The 14,091-nt window shown below is 43.2% G+C and overlaps 1 protein-coding gene across 5 annotated transcripts in view; it reads left to right on the forward strand.

Moving 5' to 3' along the window:
- The window catches only part of st3gal3b (ST3 beta-galactoside alpha-2,3-sialyltransferase 3b), a 42,990-nt gene that overhangs the window by 21,940 nt on the left and 6,959 nt on the right, over window positions 1–14,091 (forward strand). For all 5 annotated transcript variants that reach the window (XM_086128333.1, XM_086128336.1, XM_086128334.1 and 2 more), the window contains 4 exons: window positions 399–462; window positions 538–633; window positions 1,312–1,498; window positions 13,036–13,182. In XM_086128333.1, the coding sequence (XP_085984459.1) occupies window positions 399–462; window positions 538–633; window positions 1,312–1,498; window positions 13,036–13,182 (494 nt within the window). The remainder of the gene's footprint in view (window positions 1–398; window positions 463–537; window positions 634–1,311; window positions 1,499–13,035; window positions 13,183–14,091) is intronic.

A 14,091-nucleotide genomic window follows, 5' to 3' on the forward strand; every position in this document is an offset into this window, starting at 1 on the left:
TCAGCCCACTTAACTCGCACGTGTTTGAAAACGGCATTCCTCCCCGCGTGCTTTTAGGGAGCGTTTCGACAAAGTACATCGACCCACATACCTTTCTGAACCCTACATATCATTGTCTCCTCGGTTCACTTCTCTCAAGAACTCGGCCCCCCCTCTATTTCTGAGGGTTGATTTGGTCACTCCTTATCTGCTCATTGAATAAACGGAGAGAGATGTTCTCTGCTCCGGCTGTGCTTGAGACCACCTAGTATGCTCTACCTGTCGTGGTATGTGAAGTCCTGTTGGCATTTTGTTGAGTCTTTCAAGGCAGACGAGAGAACGCTTTATATCTGCTGACCCAGTTGCTATAATGTTTTTTGTATTCATGATTGATTTCCCCCCCCCCCTTTCCTCCCCAGAAAGGATCATTGACAGCATTTTAACAACCACCAAAAACTTTGGACTAGGAGATGAATTGGACAGGTAAATTACTCACTTCAAAAACGACGGATCTTTTCATTTAATCTCGGCTGCTAATCCTTGCTTTCTACATTTTAGTCTCAACTGTAAAAAATGCATCATCGTGGGCAACGGCGGTATCCTGTCCAACAAGTCTCTGGGCTCACGTATCGATGACTATGACGTCGTGGTCAGGTGAGACATGCAACAAGTCACTATAGCATGTCGCTCTTAATTTGAAAAGCTTTATTTGAACGCCTGTAGGTCAACTATACGTTCTCGCTTAACTGTAAGCAACAGCCATATGCTTCTAAATTAATTGCTTGTTGCCAAAGTATTTATGACCTCGGCCTATGACCTGACCTAAGCGTTCAAACTTAGCTTGTAGCAGCCGTGTGCACATTTTCAGCATGACGTCTTTGAGCCACTGGTGAAAGGACACTTTGATTCGCTCCTCTTTCACCTATAACTGCTTCAAACAACAAAGTGTGTGCAGAAAAAGTGGTTGAAATTGCACGACTGTCTGTGTCTTATGTGTTGTGTTGTATCATTTTGTCATTTTATGTTCACTGTTCTTTTGATGGCGGCGCGGGCACCCGCAGCGGCTCCTCTCTCACTCCAGTGGTTGAGAGGAAAGTAATTTTATCTGTGCTGTATGTTGCACATGTAGCACATTTGACAAAGTTGACTTGAACTTGAACTGTATCTCATCGAGCAGAAAGCCCCCCCCCCCCAATTACACCATCAGATGTGGCACCTGCCGTTTGGCTGTTTCGATAGTCAAAATATCTTCTAAAAATTAGACATTGTGCTTATCCTCAACTGACTATTTGCTTCCAAAGCTCATCTTGACATATGTCATTTATATTCCAGATTGAATGAAGCCCCGGTGGCTGGTTATGGGAAGGATGTAGGGACCAAAACCACAATAAGAATTACCTACCCAGAGGGCGCCATCCAGAAGCCGGAACACTACGAAAAGGATTCACTTTTTGTTTTGACTGCTTTCAAGCCACTGGACTTCAAGTGGCTTCGACAGATGGTCTTCAAGGAGAGACTGGTAAGAACATAGTTGTGAATTTCAGGCCTTTTGCCTTCCCGCCATTAGATGGGCAATGTGAAAGGCGCTTTCGACACAAAGGTTCAGCGAACAGATGATTAATTGCGTGCCAAACAATTTCCTTTTCAATAATATGAAGTGCTTCACCGTTGTTATTTCACCCGCTCTGTATTTATATTTATTCCCCATCATTTCCCCCGTTAGACCAGCACAGGATTATGCTGCCGCGTTATGTTCTCCTTTTAGCAAAACGTAGCAGCCTAACCTCCCGTTACATTCTGTCCATTCCTTCAACTGGAAAATTCTTAAGCGGACATCTTGAATGTTAACACGATTGTGGAGATGTATTAGATGGTTTACATTTTCAAGAAAGATCACTTGAGGGATTACAAAAAAAAAAAACAATGGCAAGCATGCAGGCCTTTCTCTTCTCTCTCTAGTAATAGCTGATTTTTCAGATTTGTGAAATGCTCTCCATGGTCTTGACTGAGCGTATTGTGTCCTTATCGCTTTGACTTGTATCAGACAATTCCCTTTTTCAATGGTGTTATCTCCGCCCTATTCACGGTCACTCGAAAGCTGTCTGGAACATTCCGAATAGCTCTACAAATGAGATTATTTCAAGGCTCGGCAGTGGACAATGGACTGCTTCACAAAGTCTTATTAAAATTATATTGGCGCCAAAGTGACTAACGCATTGATGCTGTCCAACAAAAAGCAGCAGTCTTCAGACTCGGAAGCTGTTTTTTTTTTTTTTTTTTTTTTTTTAATCGGAGGAGGGGAAAAAGCACACACACAACATTTGGAAATGTTATATTTATATATATTCACTAATCCACAGAGGTCACTTATTTTCATCCAAAAAGAAGACCACTGTGTGTCTTGTAGCCAGATATGAGAAACCTGATTTCACCTTCAGAGAGGATGTGTGACTTTGAACATAGCTTATAATGGTCATGACGAAGGCAAGGACCAAAGATTATTCAATACTCTATGTATTGTATGAAAGAATTAGCGTGACGGATGGTCATGCAAAATGGAAGAAACCAGCTTGGTTGTTTGGACACATACACGGTCTAAAGGCCTGCCCGGCAGAATGGATCTGGCCTCTAGATTTCAACTCTGCAGTCTTGGAGATACTAAACGAGAATATTTTTCATCAGGTTGTGCCTCGTCACGGTGATGAGCGTATGGAAGAAAAACACATGACAGCTCTGCCTATTTCCTGTATCATGCCCTTTTACAAATTACTTATCTCAGTGAGTGTTTCCAAAATTGGGGCACACTAAATTAACATTTATGGAAGTGATATTAACAACTCATATTTTTAATGTGTCCTAATACACATATAGAACCTCCTGTCACCTCATAAGGCGTATCCAATTGTTTTTTTTTTGTCACGCTTAATGTGCGCTAAATATGTTGTAGCTTGAATCGAGCCTGTGGGACCTTTTTCCCAAAACAAAACTTGCTGCTGTGGCAACAATATCGGTTGACAATTCAAAGTGGCTTTTCAGTCCTAGCGCTGGTTTTAAAGCAATTGTAGTCTTGTTAAAGGACTTTTATCCTGGCTTTATTTAACCTGACTCACACCTAACCCTCGCTAATACATTGGAAACGTAAACACAAGGAGATGCTATTATGCGTATGCGCGTGTCCTGCGTGCCCCTCGTTCACACGTTTTCACACATTTCTAGCAGTAATGCATAATTCGTTATACCAGATACAGTCTCCGGTTGCAGCACACCGGAAGATATGCGGGGCTCAGTTGCTTGGTGTGCAAAGAGTCGCGAACTAAAAAAAAAAAAAAATACAGCCAAACTTCGGTTTTCTAATGTCTCTGTTATCGACCAAATGGGAGTTCGACCAGAAAATTTGAGATTTTTATGCCTCGGATTACGACCGAAAATCGGTTTTCGACCAAACTGAGCAAACGCAAATATGCCACTTGGCTTCCTTAAACGAGGAAGTGACGCTTCCTTGTCTAGCGTTCATTGTAAGCGGACATGTTTGTTGTGATTTACGCAAATCTGATGGGTTTTTTTTTTGTTTTGTTTTTTTCTGCATAGTGTATTCGCCCCTAATCATGGGCTAATAAAATAGTTTTGGTTTTCGAACAAATCGCTTTTCGAACAGCCTTCTGGAACAGATTATGGTCGAAAACCGAGGTATGCCTGTAGTTCACTTCAGTAGCATTTGGCCCCGTTGCTCGGTGTGCGGCGGGCCGTAGCATATTATGAACCAATTTTGTTGGAAAATAACCATCTGAAAAGGGTTTAGAGGCTGGGTCTGGGAATGTATAAAATATGCTCCCCGTGAAACGCCAACGAGCATCCCTCCATTTGCTCTTTTCATTTTGCCTCTTAGAGAGAAAGCTTTCATGTAACTGTTGTTTTTTACTTTGGAAAACCTTTAGAATAACAGCTAGAGGGGATGTATGGGGCCTTTTCAATCTCTACAGGGCTTATGAAAGCTACTGCAGGCCCCATTTATTTAAAAAAAAATTTTTTTTTACAAAGGAGTGCATTCAGTACAACGCAGCATCGTCCGTTGTCTGATTTAGCCGCTGGTTAGTGAGCTCGCGTCTGCTGTGGCATCCTCTCGGATGACTTCACAAAATGAGAGTTTCTGAGGCAATTGTACAATCTTTGATTCTGTGTGACCCCTCTGCCCAACCCACCAACACAATTCGCTCGCATGACATTAGTTTGAATAGGTTAAAAAAAACAAAACAAAAAAACATGAATTACTCCTTCAGTAGGCTTTATTTGAACAACCCAATGTGCCTCTTGCCTACTGGTACCCTTCATAATTTTCATTTCGCTCTGTCGTCTGACCCCACGTGTGCAGCAGTTGATTGCTGTTTACACGAGCGATAACAATCACCAAAATCATGTTTGTCTATTTCGGATTTTATTTATTTTTTTTCCCTTTCAGTGTTACCCACAGTGCACATTTGCGGTTCATGCGCCGATAGCCGCATTTGTTGTATCCACGGTCACGTTTTTAAACGGAATCAGAGCAGGAAGGTGAAAGTTTGGTGTTCTGTCGCTTTGTAAACTTATAAACTCAAAATGTAACGCCCTTCTATTTGATTTAAAGCATACATTACGAATTATTTCATTTACCCGCCCCCTTTTGGATGTCTCTCATTATTGTGCGTAGTTCAAAAAGCACTCGCTGAACAAGCCAAATGAGATGAGCGTTGAGTCAAAGAGGATTTCATTGATGGCATCCTCGAACTTTTTTCAGCACAGTACTGCCCTCATCGTTTCTCTGTGCCGCTGAGGAGTTCCGTGTCAAAACATATTTCGAATGAATTCAAAACGAATGAACCGTGCAATCAAATTTGTTTATTTGCCACGACGTATTCTCGGTGGGTGATGTCACTTTTTGACAGCGAACCGGTTCAGTCGCTGTTTTGAAGTGACACACGTCGTGATGTTGGTGAGCGTTTTGTACAACGTCTGCGCTGGATTAAGTTCTCGTGAGCACATAGATGTTACATGACAGAACAGTTTAGCGACAAGGACCGGAGCTTTAGTTTGCGCTGCCGCCCTTTTTCCTCGGTGGGTGACATCGTGCTTGTCCGTCACCGTGTGTTTCTAGTTTAGACGTGTCTTGCGGGATACATTTTTCCCTTGCAAGCAGGTTTTTGCCAATCGGTCCCCATGAACTTGGCTCAAACAACCTTCAAAGAGCTGTAATTGTGTTTGTTAGTACGTCAGTCTTTTTTTTTATTTAATTTTTTTGTTTTACTGGCTTTAAATCCACCTTCCGGAATCCACTCCACCTCAATGTTCGGACCACTCCGTAGTAAACATCACCTCGTGCAACCACATCCTCAGACGGTAATTTTCCAAGACTGGGATTGCAAATTATACCATGGTGGCTTGTCAAGGAATTCAGGGGCATCTTCTTTATGTCACGTATGTAATCAGCTTATTCCAGAGAACCAAGTCAAAGTTTTTCCAAACCTTCTAGAAGACGCCTTTGGATTTGTTGGCATGTGAAAGCTGTGGCGACATTGACCCTTTTCCTTCATCCGTTATTTTTCCTTTGTCCATCCATCCATCCATCCATCTTCTACCGCTTATCCGGGGCCGGGTCGCGGGGGCAACAGCTTTAGCAGGGAAGCCCAGACTTCCCTCTCCCTAGCTACTTCTTCCAGCTCTCCCCGGGGGATCCCGAGGCGTTCCCAGGCCAGCTGGGTGACATAGTCACTCCAGCGTGTCCTGGGTCTTCCTCGGGGTCTCCTCCCGGTGGGACATGCCCGGAACACCTCACCAGGGAGGCGTTCAGGAGGCATCCGAATCAGATGCCCAAGCCACCTCATCTGGCTCCTCTCGATGTGGAGGAGAAGCGGCTCGACTCTGAGCCCCTCCCGGATGACCGAGCTTCTCACCTTATCTCTAAGGGAGAGCCCGGACACCCTGCGGAGAAAACTCATTTCGGCCGTTTGTATCCGGGATCTCGTTCTTTCGGTCACGACCCATAGCTCGTGACCATAGATGAGGGTTGGAACGTAGATCGACCGGTAAATTGAGAGCTTCGCCCTTTGGCTCAGCTCCTTCTTCACCACGACAGACCGATACAACGTCCGCATCACAGCAGACGCTGCACCGATCCGCCTGTCGATCTCTCGCTCCCTCCTGCCCTCACTCGTGAACAAGACCCCAAGATACTTAAACTCGTCCACTTGGGGCAAGATCTCTCCCCCGACCCGGAGGGGGCACTCCACCCTTTTCCGACTGAGGGCCATGGTTTCAGATTTGGAGGTGCTGATTTTCATCCCAACCGCTTCACACTCGGCTGCGACACGCTCCAGTGAGAGTTGGAGAGCCCTGTTTGAAGGAGCCAACAGCACCACATCATCTGCAAAAAGCAGGGATGCAATACTAAGGCCACCAAAACGGACGCCCTCAACGCTTCGGCTGCGCCTAGAAATTCTGTCCATAAAGATTATGAACAGAATCGGCGACAAAGGGCAGCCTTGGCGGAGTCCTACCCTCACTGGAAACGATTCCGACTTACTGCCGGCAATGCGAACCAAACTCTGACATCGGTGGTATAGTGACCGAATAGCCCGTATCAGGGGGTTCGGTACTCCATACCCACGAAGCACCCCCCACAGAACTCCCCGAGGGACACGGTCAAACGCCTTCTCCAAGTCCACAAAACACATGTAGACTGGTTGGGCGAATTCCCACATACCCTCGAGGACCCTGCTAAGGGTGTAGAGCTGGTCCACTGTTCCACGGCCGGGACGAAAACCACACTGCTCCTCCTCAATCTGAGGCTCGACTTCCTGACGGACCCTCCTCTCCAGCACCCCTGAATAGACCTTACCAGGGAGGCTGAGGAGTGTGATCCCTCTGTAGTTGGAACACACCCTCCGGTCCCCCTTTTTAAAATTCCTTTGTGTCCTTTATATATGGCACATGTGTCAAACTCAAGGCCCGGGGGCCAGATCTGGTCCGCCACATCATTTTATGTGGCCCGCGAAAGCAATTCATGATGCTTTCTAAAATCGCTCCCAACATTTCAAATTCTCATTTGTAATAAATAAGAGTGATACTGTAAGCATTTTCTTGTTACCAAACCCCTCATTACAGTAACTTAAACAATAGGTGAATGAACATTTATTCTTGACTTCTTCATATGGTTTCAGTCATCACGGCCCTGCAAGGAAAACGGTAACTAAAATGTGGCCCGTGACAAAAATGAGTTTGCCACCCCTGCTATATGGAAATAATCTTGTTGCAAGTAAGCAATACGTGTTTTTATTATATTTTGGCTCAGTTATTAATTTTGAAGCCAAAACAGCACACTTTGTACTTTTGATGGGTTTTTTTTCCAAGCCTTTATTTAAGAGCACCATTAATGTGTTTGGCTTACGTTAATTATATATTTTTGAGAATCAAGCTTCTGTTTTTTGATTAACACGTTACTGTATTTTATTTTTGGTCATTATTGGTCCCTTGAGCGGTAAGTATTTTTTGTTGTGGCATTTGGGGTAGGAAGTTTGAAAATAAGCAATATTTTTGGGACGGGGGGATATTTTGCGTAGCGTATGAATGGCCCGCTTTTCCAGTTGAATAAAAGGAATACATTTCCCATTTTGAATTGCTGCCCATTTTCCATTTTAGTAGTCATTCACTTTAGCCTTCATTCCCATAACACGCGTTTGATCCACCCCACTTCTCCTGTCTCATACGAGGTCTGCTCGCCCTTTGACGAGATCTTGTACTAATCCCAAGCATTAAGCGCTTTGGTGACGATTTCTATAGCCGTGATATTCCTTACAAATAAACCGTGCGCTTGTAAATCCTGCATTCTAAATCGACACAGAGACTGAAACTTGGAATGGTTTTTAAACAGGCATTGAAACCAATTAGGGTGCACTTCAACAAAGTTGGCCGACATTTACGAGACTAAAGGATGATCAAGACTAAGATCTATTTTTCAAGTACCAGCGTCCACCAATCAAGAAGATGGTCTCGGGTTGCTATGACAATGACAAACACACAGTTCGGTCTTCATGAGAAGCATCATTGGCTGTTCCTCTTATCAGAGATGGGCACTTTACCCTATTTTGCCGGTCCGTCCGCGACCTGGGTACCCTTCAGTCATCGTCCCTCCGTACTTATTCATATAATAATCGTCCTCCGTCTTGTCCTCCCCCCCGGGGTAAAAAAAACGTCGTCTGTGCATGACGCCGTGGGACAGAGGCATGAGACAGCACTTACTTTGCTCCATATATTCGTGTAGCACTGCCGGTCCCATCTTGAATGCCGCTTTTAACGACAACTACAACCACGTAATATACACCACATTTACATGACATATACAAAGACACCTTCTTGAGTGTTAGGCTAGCTCAGTTTTACGATATTATTTGCGAAATTTATGTCTAATAATTAAAGCCACATACAATATGGCGGATGGGCTGACGTACGGTGTGGTATATCGCGCAACGTGTATCACAACAGCAGATTCTCGATTGTCCACACAAAGCAACGTATCGATGTTAGCGAATTTAATACAGCTTGCCGTCACTAGTTAGAATGTATTGGAATGCAAAAGTCACCGATGGATGTGTAGAAGGTGAGGATGTTAACCCTGAGTGGACAAAAAGAATGCCTGCACCTTACTGTGTTTTACAATGCAAAATCGGCTTGTATCTGATTAATTCATGGTATAATTGGTAGAAATTTCCTTTCTATATATAAATTTTGTTATTCGATTATTCTTTTTTTTTTAATACATCCCCCATAAAACGTGCATGTTGCATTTTTTTTGGCCAAGTGCAAAAAAACCCCCCCAAAACTGTTGTTAGGAGACCTCATTATTCATTGCAAAATGAAGTCTTCATTGTGAAGCCTTGAGCGTTCCTGATTGTTTGGATTACTTTTCCACCTCATTGACTCTTAATAATAGTACTCCGATACTTTTCCTGATCATGTTGACGTTACCGTGGATTCGTCTTAATTGTATCATTGACCGTAAGGAATCAGCCCTATAACCACCAGAATGCTCAGCTTATCTTTATGTAATTTATTTTATTTTTAGTATCTACAGTATATACAAGCCTTGGCACTATAATTTGCCGGGCTTGACTCTATCTGTTTATTGCCTAGCCTTTTGTGTATTTTATGATTATTATTTTTTTTCACAGAGATTTCCCCAATCAAGACCATTTCTCCCATGGGAGCAAAAGTCAACTTTGCAGTTGAGTGAAAGTGTAACACATTTAGTTCCGCAGAGAAAGTGTTGTAGTTTTCCATCTTACTTTACTTTGCAATTCCCAGCTTGTTTTAACAGGTGCTTTACAGAAAAAGCAGACACCTGCATGTACTGACGAATGTCCAAGGCCCATTTAACCATAAACAATTGCAAGACAAGAGAAAAACTCTTTCCTGTCCAAAACCCAGTTTGGCGTCAATCCAAGCTTAGGACAACCGCGACACTCTTCTGTCCACCTTTGGAGCATGTGTGTCAAGTGAGTGAGTGGTCTTGAGACACTTTAGCAGTTTCCTGCTCTGATTGTGTTCAAATGCCACTGGCGCAGCGGCGTTTCTCTTGTCTAAGACAGTCGCACGGGGCTAAGCAGTCAAAGCCAAGTCGAGGTAACTTCCTGTTCCCTTGAGGCTGTTTGCGAAAGCATTTTGACTGCGACTCCCGGCTGGCCTCGCTACTTCTTTTCAGTCTTGGACGACGTACAACTCACATTTAACCTTTTTAATATTACTTAATGAACTCTTAACCACATGGTGGTGCTCGTAATTTTTTACGTGACCACCTTTGTATGGCTAAACACTCATATCTTTGTAAGTTGCCGCTCTTTGGGGATCACTTGGAAGCTTTTGCGTGCTTTTTTCCCCCCTGTAGCCAAATATCTGGCGCCTTATAATCTGAAATCACTCCGCCACCATCTCTACTCTTGAATACGGTGTCTGACAACTCAAACCGTTCTGCACCCGAATTGAAAATGTTTTTCTGTACGGTTGCCGTTGCCGCACAAGCAAAACCTTTACACAATCAAAATCTTCAAAATCCAGAGATGCTGCGTTCTCTTTTCTATGTAGCGTATTTTTTGACCATTAGGTGCGCCGTATCATTGAGCACGCTATTCAATGAACGTCTCTATTTAATACATTTTCATGTATAAGATGCAGCAGAGGGGGGGGGGGGGGGGTATAAGGCACATTGTCTTTGTGACGCATTGTATGTGAAATAGTTTATTTTACTTGGACCATGTGTTTCTTTGATAGATTTAACGCTAATATGCTAGGTTCACCTACACATCTCGATAAATTAAACAATTTAAGAGTGTTTATGTAAATATTTTGCTCAGATGAGACCGGTAGCATGGTCACTTTGAAAATGTGCAAGTATCTCAAACTGAACAAAATCGCAATTGTTATGAACACCCATCGTGAAAGCCATTTGCTAACGCTAGCTGACCAACTGCCCGAATCCCATATACCCGCGACGTCATACTGTAGCTTAATCAGTCCTTGTCCACTCGACTATCATCACCTTAGCTGCAACGACCAAAATCCTGAAGTCGTTCAACTTCTGGCATCTTGGAATGTCTCAAAAAGCTCAGCATAAAAGTTTTCGTAGCGGCACGGGCAACAACTGGAATGCAGTTTGCTGACTGTGAGTCACTTGAGTTACTCGCCTGTTACTGTTACTCAGACTCCTTAAATCTAGCGAGCGGGACAAATTTCGCGCACCTTTTATGAAGCTCATCAAAGAGAAATCACATTGGTCTGTGTACATGTCAGGTCATTGCTCTGTGTGTGGGGGGTGGGTTAGCTTGTCATAGAATAAAGAAAAATACGCTTAACTCTCTGTATTCCGCGTAACCAAGATGTGTACGCGTCCACACGTTGCTAAATAGATTTCTGGCAAACACAAGCTGTGTTGACAGGAGAGATGAGCTGTTGTTCCTGTTGCAGCTTGCCAAGAGCACAGAGCTGGGCCTCCGTTCAAAAAGAGCCGCCGCTGTTGTTGAATCCAGCAGACTTGTTTTGCCGCTGCCAACACACACTCCCGCGCGCACACGCACGCCAAGCACACAGTCATGCATGTGGCTATATCAAAGGTAAGCGAGCAAGCGCTTATTTGAACAGGTGATTCCCATTTACATCTTATCATCTGACTGGCTTTATTTCCTTGTAGGAAGTCACACGATTGGCCAAGTCAATCACGCACTGCCGGATTGTGATTTGGTCATTTTGTCTGTCCTCTTTCTCGAGGGTTCTTTGCCATTTTTTTTGTGTCTAATTGACTGATGAGAACGAGTGCAATTTGTCTAACTGGAAGCCAGTTAGACAGACAGGCAGTGCCAAGCTCCGAATGCTGTTTACGTTAAAAAAAAAAACCAAAACAAGTCTTGGTCTCTACAATTCCCTCACGTCAAGGTGTGATTTGAATCACTTCCTTTGAAATGCCATATTCAACCTTTTGATGTCAGTTCTCTCGCTCACACTCGCAAGGAACGAAAAATTGGTATGTGTACCGGTATCAATTCGCTGGTACCGACAACCAGATCCGAACCGGTTTACGCTGATGGGTGATTTCATATGTAAATTCAAAGAAACGCTGCGTCTGTCACTCACGTTCACACTGAAGAGTTAAAATAATGCGCAGCAGAGTGTACCGGAGCGCTAATGCTTGCCAAAATACACGTCCTGGTTGGAGCTGTTTTTTTGTACTATTTTCGTACAAGTTTATGCACGGTTGTGCGAACATTTTCTCCGCCCGCCGGGAATTTCAAGACTGACGAAACAGATAGCTGTTTCGAGTGCCTTTCATCCCTCGCATAAAAGACAGACGACAGCGGGACCCGCGCGCGCGCATAAAACGGACTTCCTCTTCTGTTTTACGCATCACAAGTCTTGCGTTGGAGAAATTGCAACTCGCTGGAAATCGCCAGTTCAGTGCAAATCTGCAATCATTTATTTTTCTTAGAGTTCTGAATGAACCCTTTTTTGTGTGTTGCTAAAAAAGTGTTTTAAAAGTCTTTACCTTGCCAGTTGTGTTCTATCCTAAAGCCGTGGTTCCTAACCTTGTTCGAAGTACCGAACCCAACCAGTTCATTTGCACATTCACCGAACCCTTCATGAGTGAAAAACAAAAATATGACTTTTTACAAAAAATGCATTTATTAACTCATTCAATCCTAGCCATTTTCACTGGAGCAACCCCCTCAATCCCAGCGTTTTACTGGATTTTGACGGATCTTGCAAGGCCCACAGAATATTTGGTTCTAATGCTATATAAACACTCAGCCTACCAAAAAAAAATTATTATTTTTTTGTTTCTATTTTTTTCCATTCTTCAGCAATCGGCATTACAAAATTGCTAAATTTCATGAAAATGGCGATTCCTGGGCAAAAAACGGAGAAAAAGAGCTTTTTGTAAAAGCATGCACTTCAAGCACGTGATGCACCAATGCCACCTACTGTCTGCTTTTTTTACATGATTTACAATGCAAACGGCTTATTCTCATTCACAGATGGCATCAGACCCTCCTCTTTATGACGCAAAAAAAAAAGACTTAGACGTACAAGTACGTCCTTGGTAGGCGTGGCCTAATTTTCAAAAGACATACAAGTACGTCTTGTAGAATTAAAGAGTTAAAAACAGAAAAAAAGTAAATAAAATTTCAAGACATAAGTATACGTTTTTTTTTATTTTATTTTACGACGTACTATCACGCCAGTCACATGCTGACTACTGAGGCAACTAAATTTCCCGCAGCACTGATTGGACAAGCAATGTCATGTGATCATCTGCAGCCAATGATGGCCAAGCGGGCGTGTCATAACTAATTGACATCATGAGTGGGTTATGTCTTAACCGCCATGGCAGAGGCTCCGTCGAATCCCTGAGACCGATTCACCGAACCCTTTGGGTTCGATCAAATCCAGCTTAAGAACCACTGACCTAAAGCTCGTCTTATTTTAACATGAAATGTATTTTTGTCCTTTTTTTTTTCTTCTATTCTGCCTTGATGACCCCAGCGAGGTACCGAGGGTTTTTGGAAGTCTGTGGCCCAGCACGTTCCCCGCGAGCCCAGCGAGATGAGAATCCTCAACCCTTTTTTCATTCAGGAGGCTGCCTTCCAGTTCATCGGGCTGCCCTTTAACAATGGCATCATGGGAAAAGGGGTAAGTCGCATGCCGGCACAACACTTGCAGCTTCGCGATGAGCCAGCAGTCAAGAATTACCACCATTAATCTTGGAAATTGGCTTATAATGTTCCCTAATCTTTGTGGAAGGACAGAATCAGGAATTGTTTCGGATCACAGGGAAGAGACAAAGTATCCACCTTCCTCAAGTGATTGAGAGTTGGCAGTTGTCGGAGCACAAAATGCTCCCACCTGGCTTGTAAATTATCTTTAAAGAGTAAGGAAAAAAATGGGATTGAGACTGAGGAGAAGGAATTCACATGAATGAATCCGGCCACATTTTGTTTTTCTTTCTTTCATTCATTCAATATCAGGAAAACCAGTGATCATTGCTCCAACTTTGAGTACAGTGTATTATTGTCACTGAGCCAAATAGTTGAAATTTGGCTTCCAGTGTTTAAGCGATCCATTCCTCACCTTTCACCCAATCCCCGAAGGTCGAAATGAAACGAGTGAAACAGAAAATGCTGCACTTTCTTTTGAATCTTACAACTGTCATCGTTTTAGCCGAGATGATTAATTCCATCAACTGTGGGTGGTATGTTGGACTATTAAATTGTAATTTAATTGTAAAGAATTGTAAATTTCCCCAGTGTGGGACGAATAAAGGATATCTTAAAAAAAAAAAAAAGACGAAAATGGTGAAACACAGTTTTAAACGCTTTAGTTCTATATTTGAGTTCTACATACCGAAGTGTTCGCTCGTGTGTAATGTCTTTCAAAATCAATGTCTAAATCCATCTTCAATTGAATTCCCATTCTTGGAATTAATTGTCTAGCGTTGAGGCAGTGAATCTCCGCGATTGGACTTTGAACCCATCTGTTGATTGATGTGCTTGACCCCTGCATCAGATGCTTGTGTGTGTGCGTGTGTGTGTGGAAAGTAAA

Source organism: Hippocampus guttulatus, chromosome 14 (assembly GCF_054856545.1).
Source record: "Hippocampus guttulatus isolate MCC_2025c chromosome 14, RoL_Hgut_1.0, whole genome shotgun sequence".
Lineage (NCBI taxonomy): Eukaryota > Metazoa > Chordata > Actinopteri > Syngnathiformes > Syngnathidae > Hippocampus > Hippocampus guttulatus.